The sequence below is a fragment of the Schistocerca americana genome, chromosome 7, assembly GCF_021461395.2.
Source record: "Schistocerca americana isolate TAMUIC-IGC-003095 chromosome 7, iqSchAmer2.1, whole genome shotgun sequence".
NCBI lineage: Eukaryota > Metazoa > Arthropoda > Insecta > Orthoptera > Acrididae > Schistocerca > Schistocerca americana.
The window spans coordinates 631,072,722-631,090,690 of record NC_060125.1 but is presented as its reverse complement, the minus strand read 5'-3'; the positions used below and the strand labels follow the sequence as shown (position 1 = coordinate 631,090,690).

Here is a 17,969-nt window from a genome sequence, read left to right as displayed (position 1 = left end):
CTCGCAGTGTCCGGAGCAAGTATGGTGGGTCTGACACACCGGTGTCAATGTGTTCTTTTTTCCATTTCCAGGAGTGTAGATAAAGTTTTGCAGTTGTTCACATGACAGAGTACTGGTCAGCCCATTGACTGAAGTAGGACGTAGCGAGGGGAAGCAATGTCTGGAGAATAAGGTGGGTCGGTTAGATCTTCCATTTCAACGTTTCCAAGTATATTTTGCGACATGGGGTCGAGCATTGTCATGCTGAAAAATAACCTTTTAATACCTATCGCTGTACTGCGGCCGTTAGTTTTTCAGTGTTCGGCTCAAACGCTTTCGATAAAGATCTCCTGCGATTCTTTCGGTCAGTTGGAGTAGTTTCGAGAACCCTCTCTCTCCCAGTGCCACGCCGGTATTCGACGTCAAAATCGCCGTTACTGCAGCTTTGAAACCATTCTCTGCATGTTCTTTGACAAACAGGTGCCTCACAATCGGTCTTAGCCAGCATTTTATGAGCGTCAGCCACAGATTTCTTCATGATAAAGCAGAAAATTAAAAATGACGAGTACTGAACTCGTATGGTAAATCGAGAATAACTTTATGATGCAATCACAAAGCGACCAAAATTTTGATGGCGTTCTGTTTACAAATGCCTAAGCTTATTCTATGACACGACCCACCACATGCACCACCACTTGCCCTTACTACCATCTTTTACAAAATGGCGGAAACAAAGTCGTAGGCTAATAGTTTCTCAAGAAAATAACATGGACATTCAGAGACTTGTTCTTAACTACGCTTCATCGTTGCGGATCACAAAAGAAGATCCAGGAGCCGATTATTAAAAAGATCCAGCAGCCGATTATTAAAAGAGAAGCTAATGTAGTAACCTCCTTGAGTGAGAGAAGCATTTATTCCGAAACGAGAAATGACTGCCTAGAGCGGGAGACAAACAGAATTTATCCGTTCTTTCCTTCTGGACTACCATGGTCTGAATCATGGGAAAAGGACATTCGTCTATACTTGAAATTTTTAGCGAATAAAACAATTTTACTCCCTACAAATACTAGATTCAGACTGTAAATACACCTTATTTCTAGTCATCTTCACAGAAAAACTTTGTTTACTACCTTTTTGAGTTAATATAATTATTGTAATGTTTTCCTATGTAACACTTTGTCATTTTTTATCTTCTCTAGAAACAACGTCAGTGTAAGTAGTACATCATGTTTGTCATCTGTTCTTGCGACATTCAGTTGTCACCGCAAGATGACTTGGTTCGCGACCAGATAAATATAATTTTGCAGAAAATTAGGAAGTCTTTTCCTTTTTAATATATTATCATAGTGTGTCAGGCAAGGGCGGAAAATTCAGATAATGTAATAAATAAAGAATTTCCTTAAATTATTACCGCTGCACAGTTTTTTCGCTCACTTAAAAAAAATATTTTTGGCACTTATATCAATTAGGTCATCTACTGTACAAATGTTAACGAGAATTTGGCGTGGCACAGCTACCTGATCTCATATTCTGAGTTGACGGCACGCATTCGGCCAGCTGCGGCAGAGGTTCTCGCAAGTCTCGTATGTTTTTGGTCTCCTACTATTGGACATTAAACATGGCGGCATCTGTCCACAGATCACGCTGTACCACTGGGACCTGCCGCAGGAGCTGCAGAAACTGGGCGGATGGCCCAACATCGAACTGGCAGACTACTTCGTCGAGTACGCTCGCATCGCCTTCGAGAACTTCGGAGACCGGGTGAGTAGCTTTCTCTCTCCTTCCTGCGTCATCCACGGAAGTAGGAAGTAGTTATCTTAGAAACTACTATTCCCCGCGTTAGTCTGTGGAACAGAAAAGAAGAATGCCACTTGGCACTAGGTGAACTGCCATGCTGAATATTTTTGGTGTCCTATTCCGTTTTGTGTCACCATATTCTCATTCGTTTCGGCAGCCATTCGTGTTGAAAAAATACGTTTTATTCAGTACACGTTCTAAGTAAGTTCACGCTTAGCCTGAACGGTGTACTAGCGGGAGTCTGTGAATTGTCGTCTTCGGAGAGATTTTGCGAAACTCAGCTCGCTCTGTTCCTCCATGAGATCCACTTCGCTGTAGCAACGGTGCTCCAGGTTTATGCCATATTCCTTGACCTCTGCAGGCAATTGACACCGTCCCCCACTGCCGTTTATTGAAAAACAAAAACACCTGCTTGCATAGTATCGGACCAGATTTGTGACTGGATATAAGACTTTCTCGCAGACAGAACTGAAAACGTTCGTTCTTAACTGAACAAAAGGTAATTACATGTCAATAGTCCCCTATTGTCGTACAACACTCAACAGCCGGTGCCACATACGCCACTTCCTTCGTGGAAGGATTATATTTCCTTAAGAGTCTTTCTATGAACCTGTCTGGCGTCTACCTTCTCTGCTGTTTGTACAGTATTATGTGGTCAGTCCACTTTGGACAGTTACTGCTAGATATTTTATCGTAGATACTGTTTCCAGCAGCCTCGGTTGCCAGACGTGACGAGAGAGGTGCTTTATAAATGATTCAAATGGCTCTGCGCACTATGGGACTTAACATCTGAGGTCATCAGTCCCCTAGAACTTAGAACTGCTTAAACCTAACTAACCTAAGGACGTCACACACATCCATACCCGAGGCAAGATTCGAACCTGCGACCGTACCAGTCGCGTGGTTCCGGACTGAACCGCCTAGAACCGCTCGGCCACCACGGCCAGCGGTGTTTTACATTACGGAGAGTTTTACATGTGAAATTTCGAGAGCACTTTGGGGGAAAAGGTCCGACAACATATTATTCCGCCCATATGCATATCGCGAAATGACCACGATGAGAAATTTAGAGAAATCAGAAGTAATACAGACGCTTACCGAGAATCATTCTTGCTACGCGCCATTAGCGATTGGAACGGGGAAGGGGGAATTAATTAGTGGTACCAGAAGTACTCACCGCCACACACCGTTAGGTGGATTGCGGAGCATACCGTAGATGGAGACGTAGATGTGACTGGAGTGCGACGTTTGTGCTAGATGGAGGAGTCCACGAAGTGATTTCATAGAAGATGGCCGACGTACTGGATGTTTCAGAGTCTGTGCATCAAACGGTTAGGCGTGAAAAATCACATTCTGGAGGACAACATTTGTTAGAGACAAAATATTCGTTGAGGCTTTCTAGTGACGCAAGGCGTCTTTCATAACTGATTATGCCCCTTGAGGTGGCAGAGCATCGGCACCCTGCACCTTTCATATGCAATGTGTGTTGCCTAACCTTCAGTTGCAGGACGAGCTTCTAAAATACATTTCTCCGCTTAGAGGTTTGTAAGCTACCTACTATGTCGATGAACTACTTTTTCTTACTCGAACAGTCCATGGGTGTACTGCCGGTCCATAGTGTCCAACGGGCACAATATTTTGGCAATCAGACATGTCGCCATCGTCAGGTGCGCTGACGAACTGAGCTCCTGAGGGCGGGCGGCCATCTTAAAGCCCCTCCTCTTCCGAGGCGTTCCCTCCGCGTCGGTGAGACTCTGGTGTCAGCGTCTATCGTGGCATTGGTGTAATTTCCTCGTCCGCCCTAGTTTCCTTTGCTGAGCGTCTTTTTAATTAGACTCAATGCAGATTCCCATGCCCTGCTGAGGTTGTAGCCACAATCTCGGTTGATGAGTCCGTTTCTCGTACGAATTTAGATAGCCTCTATAACGACACTATCCCAATATTTAGATGTCTGTGCCAGGACGCTGGTATGTTGGTAGTCCATTACGTGATTTTCGGACAAACGGTGCTCTGCGACCGCCGACTTGTTGGGGTACCCAAGTCGAGTGTGCCTCTGATCTTCTCGGCAACGGTATTCGATGGTACGCACTGTCGGTCCGATATATGTCTTCCCACATTGACACAGAATCAGATATATGCCGGCCTTCCGCAAACCGAGATCGTCTTTGACACTTCCGAATAATTCGCGCGTTTTATTTGGTGGGCAAAAGACAATTCCTACTCGGTGTTTCCTCAATATTCGTCCTATTTTCCCCTTTTTCCGAAAATGACGAAGTGGGTCCTGGCACAGACATCTAAATGCTGGGACAGCGTCGTTGTAGAGGCTATCTAAATTCGTACCAGAGACGGACTCATCAGCCGAGATTGTGGCTACAACCTCATCAGGGCATGGGAACCAGCATTGAGTGTAATTAAAAAGACGCTCAGCAAAGGAATGGAACTGGCGACTAGGGGGGACGAGCCAATTACACCGACGCCACCGCAGACGCCGACGCCAGCGTCTCACCGACCGCGGAGAGAACGCCTCGGAAGGGGAGGGGGTTTAAGACGGCCGCCCGCCCTCAGGAGCTCAGTTCGTCAGCGCACCTGACGATGGCGACATGTCTGATCGCCGAAATATTGTGCCCGTTGGACACTATGAACCGGCAGTATACCCGTGGACTCTTCGAGCAAGAAACACGCCAGGATAAACTGAAGAATCACGCTTTTTCTTAGATTATTCTGACGAATCTCAGCCGAGTATATGATTTTTCCAGCAACTAGCTTTATGAGGTAGTTACACTTCAGATCGCTCCTGACACGCGCTCTTAGATGTTTTACAGTTGTTACTTTTCCCAATATATTTACGTTCAAGATCAACTGGCGGTCCTTGTAGCAATCCTCAATATTTTATAGAGCTTGCACTTCGCTATAGTTTTCTTGCGTTGCAACTTTCCTACGGACAACAGCGTCATCAGCAAACAACCTCACGGGGTTTCTGGAGCATTATCAATTGCGCACATGGGGACCAGAAGTATTTTTCACTGTTTGGTAGTTTATATATTCTCTTAAAAATTTGACTTACGGTCACGGGTTTTGACAGTGAGAGAGTTTCGTATTCGAAATGACCACCAGCAACTTCTACAGCGAAAAACAGCAGATCTAACTACGACTGCCAGCATATTTTGCTCAGTGGCAGCACATGGCGCTACAATTTGTTCACGTAGTTCGTTGAACGTAGGTGGCTTTCGTCAACACTCGTCGTCACAGCTAGATTTCCGTAGGTGTGAGATCAGGAGAGTGAGGTCCCAATGAACAGGATCTCCTCCATCTACCGACTTTTGGGGTAGTGTCATCCAAGTACAGCCTCACATCTCGATGGTGGTTAATCGAATCTCCATCTCGTTGCATGTAAAACATTTCATCACCACAAGAGATTTGGTTGGCAGGCAAAGTCCTTGCGTGAAGTATATCGAGATATGGCAGACGAGTTATCGTACACTCGAAGAAGAAGGGTCCGAGCAAACGGCACAGTGACAAGACCACACCGCACATTGTGGCCCAGTAGATTCACTGCCTTGTCTATATCAGCGTCAAGATTTCCAGGAACCCAGTGGACACAATTGTTGCTATTCATAGTACCGTAAAATGTGAATAGCGCCTCGTTGCACCTTACAAACTATGGGATAGATCTTCAACCTGAAGCCACTCATGATATTCAGTACTTCACTCTTAGTCGTCCTCTGTTATCGCCTTTAGCAGGCGTGTAATGTAACCATCCACTTTTACCCCTTCAGAATGCGCCTTAACACTTGACTGGTTTACCTCACGTTCACATGATCCTTGGTTCATAGATTACTACGGTAATCGGACGAAACCTTACAATATCACAGCAATGGACACATGAGTTGTCGCGGTTTGTGGTCGAGCAGATCTTGCTCTCTGCATATCTTTAGTAGTTCCACTGGCTTCGAACTTACTTCCAGTACCAGTTTAATACAACCTTGAATTTCACTAATGTCAACACACTCGGCCCATAATACCTACTCGATCGTCTTCCACGGTACTGGTCCGCCGTACCACCTTATCGCAAGCGCATGCAGGATGCGAGTTTCGAGCTGCACAACGAATGCAGTTGTTACGCCACGTGAGGTGAGTAAGTAAGTCATTTTGTTTCGAAATTGTTGAACTACAAACAGTGAGAACATATTTTGACCCCTGAAAAATGTAAACAGTAATGGTCCTACAACACTGCCTTGGGACAATGCTAAAGTTTCTTTAGTATCTATCCGTTCTGTCCTGTGTTGAGGTCTCTCTATGTTAGTGGTTCCCAGTCTAGGGGTAATTACACTCTGAGGGGTTAAATGTAATTTTTCTGAAGGATAGAAATAAAGGGGTTTAGTTGTGTTTGTCGCAAAACAAACCTATTTTTAAAAGATCATTACTATTATCACTATTTTGTACGGCTGCAAAGCTGATCATATAAATTACACATAATCACTTTTTTCCAAATACTAGCATTAACATACGACACAATGAGATGAAACGAATGTATGAGCATCATCGTTCGCACATCACATATGCTTAAGTGTCTCTCGAAAATATCTTTTCGGAGTTGTAGGTAGTTCCTGAAACAGATATGAAATTGCTTCAATATTCACATCGCAATAATAAACGAATACAACAGTACGTATCTACTGCACTACTATGGCTATTACACTGCTGTAGAACCTACACATTATAATAATTATTATTTTATTACTATTTTGAGCTTTTCCTCATTACAGAGGCTTATCTCCAACATAATAATTTACTCGGAAATTACAGTACAAACAATAAACGTTCTGAAGTTTATTTTCAAAATATTCCTCCAGCTGTTTCGATATTGTGTGTCCTCTTCCTCTGCGCCCATTCTCCTCATTGTGTGCTGTACATTTTGGAGCCAGGTGGTCATAGGTCGTCCTCTTCTTCTTCTCCCCTCCGGTTCCCACTCCAGCATCACTATTGGTATTCTGGCTTCCTCCATTCGTCGTACATGCCCGTACCACTGCAATGTCTTCCTACCCATTACGTCATATATTCTTTCTTTTATTTCCATTCTCCTTATTACTTTGCTGTTCCTTATCTTCTCTTTTATGGAGATTCTTGCCCATCTTCTCCAGAAGTCCATCTCTAGAGATTGTAGTTTTTCAATGTGCTTCATGTTAATTGTCCAGGTCTCCGTTCCATACAGAACTACTCTCTCTAATATGGATTTTTATATTAATTTTTTAGTTCTGCTCATTACATTTCTGCTCCGTAAGACTGAGTTAAGCATCCCAATGACCTTCCGTCCGAAGCTAATTCTTTTATTGATTTCTGACACTGATGTTCCCTCGATTTCTAAAACGGATCCCAAATAACATAAAGTGTTTATCTTTTTGATTTTCTTTCCTTCAATGTATAGCTCATCTGAGTCATTGGTCAAGTATTCTCTTTTTTGGTAATTAATCTTCAAACCCCAAGTTTTGTATGCTAGTGCTAGTTGATTGCACATAGAGTTAGCATCCTCTCCATATCACACTACGACTACTTGATCACCAGCAAACAATAAATGATGTAGGTAAACTCCATCTCTTATTTCTAATCCCATACTATTACATTTACGAGACCGTGTTCTGAGGCAAGTATCTATATAGGTTTTAAATAATGATGGTGACATGGGACAGCCCTGTAAAAGGCCTTTGCTTGTTCTAAATTTCCGTGAAAGTTTATTACCAACTTTTACTTGGCAAATGTTATGTTTGTACATCTGTTGTATTATTTTAATCAAGAAATGGTTTATGTTTGCCATATGTAGTGCTCTCCAAAGTAATTTTCTTGGAACAGTATCATACACTTTTTCTAGATCTATGAAAATTAATCCCATATATTTTTGATTTTTCCTCATGTTTCTCCAAAATCTGTCGTAATTTGAAAATATGGTCTACACATGATCTTCCAGCCGTGAATCCACATTGTTCTTCTTGGGTTCTAAAATTTTTTTCCGATTTGTTTTTCATTACTTTCGCAAAAATTCTCATTAATGTGTTTGTAACACAAATTCCTCGATACATTGACCAAATTTTGCGATCCCCTTTCTAAAATATTGTATTAATAATAATAATAGAAAGAAAGAATAACAGAAAGAAATCCGGGGACGTCAGATCCAGTGAACGTGCGGGCATGGTATGGTGCTTCGATGATCAATCCACCAGTCATGAAATATGCTATTCATACATGTACCTTTGTCAACTTATCATGCATGCTGTTACAGCATGATTACCTGTTAATACCACATTAATGCAATAAATGCTCAAAATGATGTCCGTCAACCTCAGTGCATTTGGCAATACGTGTAAAGACATTCCTCTCAACAGCAAGTAGTTCGCCTTCCGTAATGCTCGCATATGCATTGACAATGCGCTGACGCATGTTGTCAGGCGTTGTCGGTGGATCACGATAGCAAATATCGTTCCACTTTCCCCACAGAAAGAAATCCGGGGACGTCAGATCCAGTGAACGTGCGGGCATGGTATGGTGCTTCGACGATCAATCCACCAGTCATGAAATATGCTATTCAATACCGCTTCAACCGCACGCGAGCTATGTGGCGGACATCCGTCATGTTGGAAGTACATCGCCGTTCTGTCACGTAGTGAAACATCTTGTAGTATCATCGGTAGAACATTACGTAGGAAATCAGCATACATTGCACCATTTAGATTGCCATCGATAAAATGGGAGGCAATTATCGTTCCTCCCATAATGCCTCACCATACATTAACCCGCCAAGGTCGCTGATGTTCCATTTGTCGTAGCCATCGTGGATTTTCCGTTGCCCAATAGTGCATATTATGCTTCACCGCTTTGGTTAATGACATTTCGTCGCTAAATAGAACGCGTGCAAAAAATCTGTCATCGTCCCGTAATTTCTCTTGTACCCAGTGGCTGAACTGTACACGACGTTCAAATTCGTTGCCATGCAATTCCTGGTGCATTGAAATGAGGTACGGGTGCAATCGATGTTGGTGTAGCATTCTCAACACCGACGTTTTTGAGATTCCTGATTCTCGCGCAATTTGTCTGCTACTGGTGTGCGGATTAGCCGCGACAGCAGCTAAAACACCTATTTGGGCATCATCATTTGTTGCAGGTCGTAGTTGAGGTTTCACATGTGGCTGAACACTTCCTGTTTCCTTAAATAACGTAACTATCCGGCGAACGGTGCGGACACTTGGATGATGTCGTCCAGGGCACCGAGCAGCATACATAGTACACGCCCGATGGGCATTTTGACCACAATAGCCATACATCAACACGATATCGACCTTTCCCGCAATTGGTAAACGGTCCATTTTAACACGGGTAATGTATCACGAAGCAAATACCGTCCGCACTGGCGGAATGTTGCGTGATACGACATACTTTTATGTTTGTGACTATTACACCGCCATCTATCACAAAGCGAAAAAAGTGGTCCAACTAAAACATTCATATTTCTTTAGGTACTACATGAATATGTAGTAAAAAATTGGGGTTCCTATTTAAAAAAAAAACCACAGTTGATATCCGTTTGACCTTTGGCAGCGCCATCTAGCTGGCCAACCATAGCGCCAGCTGGTTTCCCCCTTCAAGCTAGACAAGTTTCGTTATTTGTAGTTGTTTCGTTTGATGCTTATTTCGTGAGATATTTAGGCCGGTCGCTATCAATGGATCACCCTGTGTATATTTAGGCAAACTATAATGGGGAACTGGATGGAATGATATTATTTCTTCCACAGGTGAAGCTGTGGCTGACCTTCAACGAGCCCAACATGTTCTCCAAGGGCTACTCGGGAGCGTCGTCAGCTCCTGCTGCCAACTCCTCGGGCATCGCAGACTACCTGATGGCCAAGACGATCCTGCTGGCGCACGCGCGCGTCTACCGGCTCTACGACCTGAGCTTCCGCTTCAAGCAGAGGGGTGAGCCCGACAGCCACTATCTATAACTGTTACTGGCTTCTCTTACACAACATCTTTCAACTTTATTAGTTAGAGAAGTACTTTTAAGTGGAAAGAGGAGGTGGAGATTCCTCAATCATAAAAAAGGAAAATGTCCGCATAAATGTACATACGAAAATCCTTCGGTCCGTGTTATACATGAAAGATACGTTCAGTGCGCTTCAACAACTGGGCCATGAAAAGATAATTAAAATTAAGCGCGTTAGAAAATTAATTGAGACAGGAGTAAGACAAGGTTGTATGTCCCATGTTTTGGAAGCTATGCATTGGGCAAGTTCAGGAAGTTAGGTATTTGAACGACTGGCTTCACGAAGAAGAGATATAAAATTTTAAGGTCAGCTGATGACAGTGTAATTCTCTCAGAGGTAGCAAGGGAGCTTTAGTGGCGTACTGGGCAGCATCAGTCGATGGCGTGCTGGTTTTTTTTTTTGAAGGATGGGGCCCCTCTATGCCCACACCAACGTGGTGACCAAACCAAAAGTTCTACTGTCACCTCCGTATAACATGTTAGTTTTTGAATCAGGCGTCACAGGATGCGGGCTGTGATGTTATCTATGCGTCTGGGTAAGACTACTCATTAACATGGTCCATCAGGAGATGGAAGTGGTCGAAAACGATCGAAGGGTAGCGTTTGTAAGGGCAGAGGAAAAAAAGTGCCAAGGCCTCTGCGACAGTAGGACGGGTAGTAAGGGCAGTAGCGGCTTGCTAGCTGCGACAGAGCATGCAAGGTGAAGGGTGGTTAGCGTGAGGTATCGTGCATCGTTACCTATGTGCTGCGTGGTCGTTAGCTGGGTCAGTCCGGTGCTGCGGCTGGGCTCGCTTGTAGTCTCCTGGGCCGGCCGCAGTGGCTTACTCCCTGTAATGTAAGAGTCCGGCGCGGCAACGCATGCGTTGCTGTTAGGCCCTCTGCTGCGCCTTGTCGTCGGTGACTTGGTGCAGCTTCATCAGGCTGGTGCAGAACGGCGGCGATCGGCTACCGTTCGGCGTCCTCCTCTACTGCACGGCGGAGGACTTCTGCATTGCAGCTTCGAGCCGCTCCGCTTGTTCAGTGAGCTGCGCCGCTTCAGCGTCGGAGAAATGTATGCCGTTCGCCCTCGCTGGCGCGATGATGGCCGCTCCCGCAGCGGTCGGCGTCGCCACCGGTTCCGCTGGGGCGGCGGTTGTCTTCTTTGCACCTTTCACCTGCGGTGCTGCTGGGGCAGCCGCTGGGATAGGCGCACGAACGTCCTTCTGCGAGGTCGCAGGAGAAGTGTTCGCAGGTGCGACTGCGCTGAGGCCTTGGGCGAAGACTGCTCGCAGTTGCCTCAAGGCCTCTTCCTTCTCTGCAGCCACGGCGGCTGCGAAGGCAGCCCTCTCCGCCGCCATGACGGCTTTGAGGGCTGCTGTGGCCCCCTTCACGGCGGTGCCGAGTTCGAGGTCACATTTCTTCACGGGAGAGCGAGCTGCGTCCTGGCTGCCCGTTTCCGAGCGGTCGTCCCTGCCCCTGGCAGGTGGATCTGCTACTGCGCCGTCCCTCATCTGCCGCTGCGTCGGTGCGGCCGCGGCCGCTTCGCCGCCCCCGGCATGGTTGCGGCTTGAGAAAGCTGCACAACCGCGCCAACTGGCGACGTGCGGGCCGCCACACCGGACACAAGTCGGCAGAGCGTTGCTGCCGCCGTCGCAGGCGCGGCTGTCGTGCTCACCTGAGCACTTGACGCACCGCGCCGCGTTGCGGCAATACTTCGCAACATGGCCCCCGCCCTGGCACCTGAAGCACTGGGGCTGGGGGTCCGTGGCGGTCGGGAGAGCCTCTGTCGTCACCGGGAAGCCCAGCAACTTCCGCAAGTCGAAGATGTCGCTCCCGCCGTCGGCCGTTTGCACGGGGGGCATAGAGCGGCGCCCTCTTCCTGTTGGTCCGGTTGTGCAACCTCGCGGCTGCATTACCGAACCCGGCTCACAGCAGCCCTTCCCGGACCGCTGCCTCGTCACAGCACCAAGGTAACCCCCTGAGGAGTGCCTCGGTCGTCTTCATCCTTCCTACGGAAGGTGCCTTCTCACGCGCCGGCGGCGCGTCGACGATGTGGTCGGCCACTGCGACCTCGATCGCCCTGTGGTCGGCCACGTTTGCGGCTCGAACGCAGATCTACATCTACATCTACATTGATACTCCGCAAGCCACCCAACGGTGTGTGGCGGAGGGCACTTTACGTGCCACTGTCATTACCTCCCTTTCCTGTTCCAGTCGCGTATGGTTCGCGGGAAGAACGACTGTCTGAAAGCCTCCGTGCGCGCTCTAATCTCTCTAATTTTACATTCGTGATCTCCTCGGGAAGTATAAGTAGGGGGAAGCAATATATTCGATACCTCATCCAGAAACGCACCCTCTCGAAACCTGGCGAGCAAGCTACAACGCGATGCAGAGCGCCTCTCTTGCAGAGTCTGCCACTTGAGTTTATTAAACATCTCCGTAACGCTATCACGGTTACCAAATAACCCAGTGACGAAACGCGCCGCTCTTCTTTGGATCTTCTCTACCTCCTCCGTCAACCCGACCTGGTACGGATCCCACACTGATGAGCAATACTCAAGTATAGGTCGAACGAGTGTTTTGTAAGCCACCTCCTTTGTTGATGGACTACATTTTCTAAGCACTCTCCCAATGAATCTCAACCTGGTACCCGCCTTACCAACAATTAGTTTTATATGATCATTCCACTTCAAATCGTTCCGTACGCATACTCCCAGATATTTTACAGAAGTAACTGCTACCAGTGTTTGTTCCGCTATCATATAATCATACAATAAAGGATCCTTCTTTCTATGTATTCGCAATACATTACATTTGTCTATGTTAAGGGTCAGTTGCCACTCCCTGCACCAAGTGCCTATCCGCTGCAGATCTTCCTGCATTTCGCTACAATTTTCTAATGCAGCAACTTCTCTGTATACTACAGCATCATCCGCGAAAAGCCGCATGGAACTTCCGACACTATCTACTAAGTCATTTATATATATTGTGAAAAGCAATGGTTCCATAACACTCCCCTGTGGCACGCCAGAGGTTACTTTAACGTCTGTAGACGTCTCTCCATTGATAACAACATGCTGTGTTCTGTTTGCTAAAAACTCTTCAATCCAGCCACACAGCTGGTCTGATATTCCGTAGGCTCTTACTTTGTTTATCAGGCGACAGTGCGGAACTGTATCGAACGCCTTCCGGAAGTCAAGAAAAATAGCATCTACCTGGGAGCCTGTATCTAATATTTTCTGGGTCTCATGAACAAATAAGGCGAGTTGGGTCTCACACGATCGCTGTTTCCGGAATCCATGTTGATTCCTACATAGTAGATTCTGGGTTTCCAGAAATGACATGATACGCAAGCAAAAAACATGTTCTAAAATTCTACAGGAGATCGACGTAAGAGATATAGGTCTATAGTTTTGCGCATCTGCTCGACGACCCTTCTTGAAGACTGGGACTATCTGTGCTCTTTTCCAATCATTTGGAACCCTCCGTTCCTCTAGAGACTTGCGGTACACGGCTGTTAGAAGGGGGGCAAGTTCTTTCGCGTACTCTGTGTAGAATCGAATTGGTATCCCGTCAGGTCCAGTGGACTTTCCTCTATTGAGTGATTCCAGTTGCTTTTCTATTCCTTGGACACTTATTTCGATGTCAGCCATTTTTTCGTTTGTGCGAGGATTTAGAGAAGGAACTGCAGTGCGGTCTTCCTCTGTGAAACAGCTTTGGAAAAAGGTGTTTAGTATTTCAGCTTTACGCGTGTCATCCTCTGTTTCAATGCCATCATCATCCCGTAGTGTCTGGATATGCTGTTGCGAGCCACTTACTGATTTAACGTAAGACCAGAACTTCCTAGGATTTTCTGTCAAGTGGGTACATAGAATTTTACTTTCGAATTCAATGAACGCTTCACGCATAGCCCTCCTTACGCTAACTTTGACATCGTTTAGCTTCAGTTTGTCTGAGAGGTTTTGGCTGCGTTTAAACTTGGAGTGGAGCTCTCTTTGCTTTCGCAGTAGTTTCCTAACTTTGTTGTTGTACCACGGTGGGTTTTTCCCGTCCCTCACAGTTTTACTCGGCACGTACCTGTCTAAAACGCATTTTACGATTGCCTTGAACTTTCTCCATAAACACTCAACATTGTCAGTGTCGGAACAGAAATTTTCGTTTTGATCTGTTAGGTAGTCTGAAATCTGCCTTCTATTACTCTTGCTAAACAGATAAACCTTCCTCCCATTTTTTATATTCCTATTAACTTCCATATTCAGGGATGCTGCAACGGCCTTATGATCACTGATTCCCTGTTCTGTACATACAGATTCGAAAAGTTCGGGTCTGTTTGTTATCAGTAGGTCCAAGATGTTATCTCCACGAGTCGGTTCTCTGTTTAATTGCTCGAGGTAATTTTCGGATAGTGCACTCAGTATAATGTCACTCGATGCTCTGTCCCTACCACCCGTCCTAAACATCTGAGTGTCCCAGTCTATATCTGGTAAATTGAAATCTCCACCTAAGACTATAACATGCTGAGAAAATTTATGTGAAATGTATTCCAAATTTTCTCTCAGTTGTTCTGCCACTAATGCTGCTGAGCCGGGAGGTCGGTAAAAGGAGCCAATTATTAACCTAGTTCGGTTGTTTAGTGTAACCTCCACCCATAATAATTCACAGGAACTATCCACTTCTACTTCACTACAGGATAAACTACTACTAACAGCGATGAACACTCCACCACCGGTTGCATGCAATCTATCCTTTCTAAACACCGTCTGTACCTTTGTAAAAATTTCGGCAGAATTTATCTCTGGCTTAAGCCAGCTTTCTGTACCTATAACGATTTCAGCTTCGGTGCTTTCTATCAGCGCTTGAAGTTCCGGTACTTTACCAACGCAGCTTCGACAGTTGACAATTACAATACCGATTGCTGCTTGGTCCCCGCATGTCCTGACTTTGCCCCGCACCCGTTGAGGCTGTTGCCCTTTCTGTACTTGCCCAAGGCCATCTAACCTAAAAAACCGCCCAGCCCACGCCACACAACCCCTGCTACCCGTGTAGCCGCTTGTTGCGTGTAGTGGACTCCTGACCTATCCAGCGGAACCCGAAACCCCACCACCCTATGGCGCAAGTCGAGGAATCTGCAGCCCACACGGTCGCAGAACCGTCTCAGCCTCTGATTCAGACCCTCCACTCGGCTCTGTACCAAAGGTCCGCAGTCAGTCCTGTCGACGATGCTGCAGATGGTGAGCTCTGCTTTCATCCCGCTAGCGAGACTGGCAGTCTTCACCAAATCAGATAGCCGCCGGAAGCCAGAGAGGATTTCCTCCGATCCATAGCGACACACATCATTGGTGCCGACATGAGCGACCACCTGCAGATGGGTGCACCCTGTACCCTTCATGGCATCCGGAAGGACCCTTTCCACATCTGGAATGACTCCCCCCGGTATGCACACGGAGTGCACATTGGTTTTCTTCCCCTCTCTTGCTGCCATTTCCCTAAGGGGCCCCATTACGCGCCTGACGTTGGAGCTCCCAACTACCAGTAAGCCCACCCTCTGCGACTGCCCGGATCTTGCAGACTGAGGGGCAACCTCTGGAACAGGACAAGCAGCCATGTCAGGCCGAAGATCAGTATCAGCCTGAGACAGAGCCTGAAACCGATCAGCGAGTCTGTATTGACAGACTCGCAGACCACCTCGTTCCGAGCGCAGTTCGTCACGGCGTCGAACAGCGCTGTCCACCCGCCTTTGCACTTGACGTACAAAGGGGGGACAGGCCGCGACTCGTCTTCCCGGGAGTTCCTTGCACGGTCGGCAGACTCGGTGAGTTGCACAACCGAAGGACCCTTCGTAGCGGCAGGTTTCCTCTGCGCACCCTTCTTTCCCATGCTGCGAGTCGCGGAACACGACAATTTGCACGCGTTGTGAAAACAACGCACAACAATTTGCTCTCCGCGGCGCCCACAGCACAGAAAACCTCTTCACGAGCTCTCAACGGCCGAGTAAGCGAAGCGCGCAACGGCAGCGATGCGCTCGCCTCGCCAGCTCAGGCCGCTCTCTGCCGACGTGCTGTGTGTTGCCAATTAGAACCCGACCATCAGCAAATATTTGATATTTAGTATTCATCATTTCTGAAAAGTTCTTGAAATATCTTACGTTTCTAATATTTGTGTGTTACAGAATAGTCAATATTTCGTATAAATACCACTATTACGCAATTTTCAATGTTTGTATAAATAGATGCACACTCCATTTATAAATTCAGCTCTGATCTACCTGTAAATTGGCATTAGTAATAAACATGCATCAGTGCTAAGAGTTATGTATCGTTGACGATCCTGCTTTCCGATTTGGGATTGACCCTCGTTACAGCTTGCTATTGTGTAGTGGAGACGTTCCATACTTCAGAACATCTACATCACCGTGGTTTCAATTAGCAATTCAAAACCGTTGGCGGCAGAGCAAGTGGAATACAAGAATTACATCATCCCATGGTCCATACATTCAAGAGACCAATGGATTCCAAGCCAGCAGTGAGTCAGCTGCACATCAGGTGTCTGTCAATGGTCTCTGGAGCTGCTGGCTAGGATACAACAAAATGGCTGGAAGGATTCGATCGAGTGGCCAAACGCAACAGATGGGATTACATAATAAGTTTCGCAAAAGTATACTTTGACTAGGACTGAACAGGGCGTTAGTGGTTCGGCCCCTGAAGACCGAACAAAGTTACCAAGGAAGTTGGCTATCTATTTCCACACATTGATGACCACCCTTGACTACTTGAAAGAGGCTGTAAGTAGGCTGTTTAGGTTTTTAAGTTGGTAACGCCAAGTAGCGCTCTTTATGACAATCACTGACTGTGCTGTGTGCAGTCTGTGGTTGGTTTGCATTGTAAGGAATTTTTGCTATTGTAGTGCTGGGCAGTTGGATGTGAACAGCGTGCAGCGTTGCGCAGTTGGAGGTGAGCCGCCAGCAGTGGTGGATGTGGGGAGAGAGATGGCAGAATTTTGAGAGCGGACGATCTGGACGTGTGTCCATCAGAAAGAGTAATTTTGTAATACTGGATATCATGAACGTATATATATATATATATATATATATATATATATATATATATATATATATATATGATGACTTTTGAACATTATTACGGTAAATACATTGTTTCTTCTCTATCAAAATCTTTCACTTACTAACTATGCCTATCAGTAGTTAGTGAGTTCAGTAGTTTGAATCTTTTATGTAGCTGGCAGTAGTGGCGCTCGCTGTATAGCAGTAGTTCGAGTAACGAAGATTTTTGTGAGGTGACTTGTGAAAGGTATAGGTTATTGTTAGTCAGGGCCATTCTTTTGTAGGGATGATTGAAAGTCAGATTGCGCTAAAAATATTGTGTGTCAGTTTAGTGTTGATCAGAATAAGTAAAGAGAGAAATGTGTGAGTACGTTCAGTTCTGCTCAGCTGTTTGAAAATCAAATAACGTAAGAGGTTTATCAGCACAGTCACCATTCATTTTTCTGAAGGGATGTTTCAAGGCGAAGTATTTTTCAGCTATTGACTTGCACAGGTTACTGTCAAATTGACGTTGGCTGGGAAAAGACTGCCTTCGTAATTCCTGAATGCATCTACGCCTTTAGAGCTTTGCCACTTTGACTGCCCAACACTTCAGCCACTTTCTAACATTTGATGGACAACCTGCTTGGACAACAAATGTACGACGTAGCTTTGCTGTCTGGAAGACACTGTCGTTTATTCGAACACAACTGAAGCACATCCAAGCTATCCAACAAATGTGCTGAAGTGTGTTCAAACTGCAGGCCTCCAACTGCTGATTCCGTAAAAGTGCCTCTTCGCAGCACAAGGTATAAAGAGGTCTTGGGACATAAAGCGAGTGGCTGTGCAGTCTGTCCTAGTCACAAAAAAAAAAAAAAAAATCGGAAAGATAATGGAATGTACTGGAATTAAAGCAAACAGTCCCTAGGCAATTAGATTATATTGTGTGTTTAAATGCCTAGCAACGACTCTTATTTGTGGCCAGGAAAGTCACAACATAACAAAATGGTAGTACTGTAGTGGCAGCCAGTGATCTAGACTGTCGTTTCAGGCAAGGTCGGCATCACGCTGGACGGAGGCTGGTACGAGCCACTGACCAACAGCGCGGAGGACGCCGATGCTTCGGAACGTCAGCTGCAGTTTGAG

The 17,969-nt window shown here is 46.0% G+C and overlaps 1 protein-coding gene across 1 annotated transcript in view; it reads left to right on the top strand.

Annotated features, from left to right (window-relative positions):
- LOC124623156 (myrosinase 1-like) overlaps positions 1–17,969 on the top strand; it is a 61,806-nt gene that overhangs the window by 25,832 nt on the left and 18,005 nt on the right. The window contains exons 4-6 of the mRNA XM_047148947.1: positions 1,618–1,740; positions 9,558–9,738; positions 17,875–17,969. Coding sequence (XP_047004903.1) covers positions 1,618–1,740; positions 9,558–9,738; positions 17,875–17,969 — 399 coding nt within the window. The remainder of the gene's footprint in view (positions 1–1,617; positions 1,741–9,557; positions 9,739–17,874) is intronic.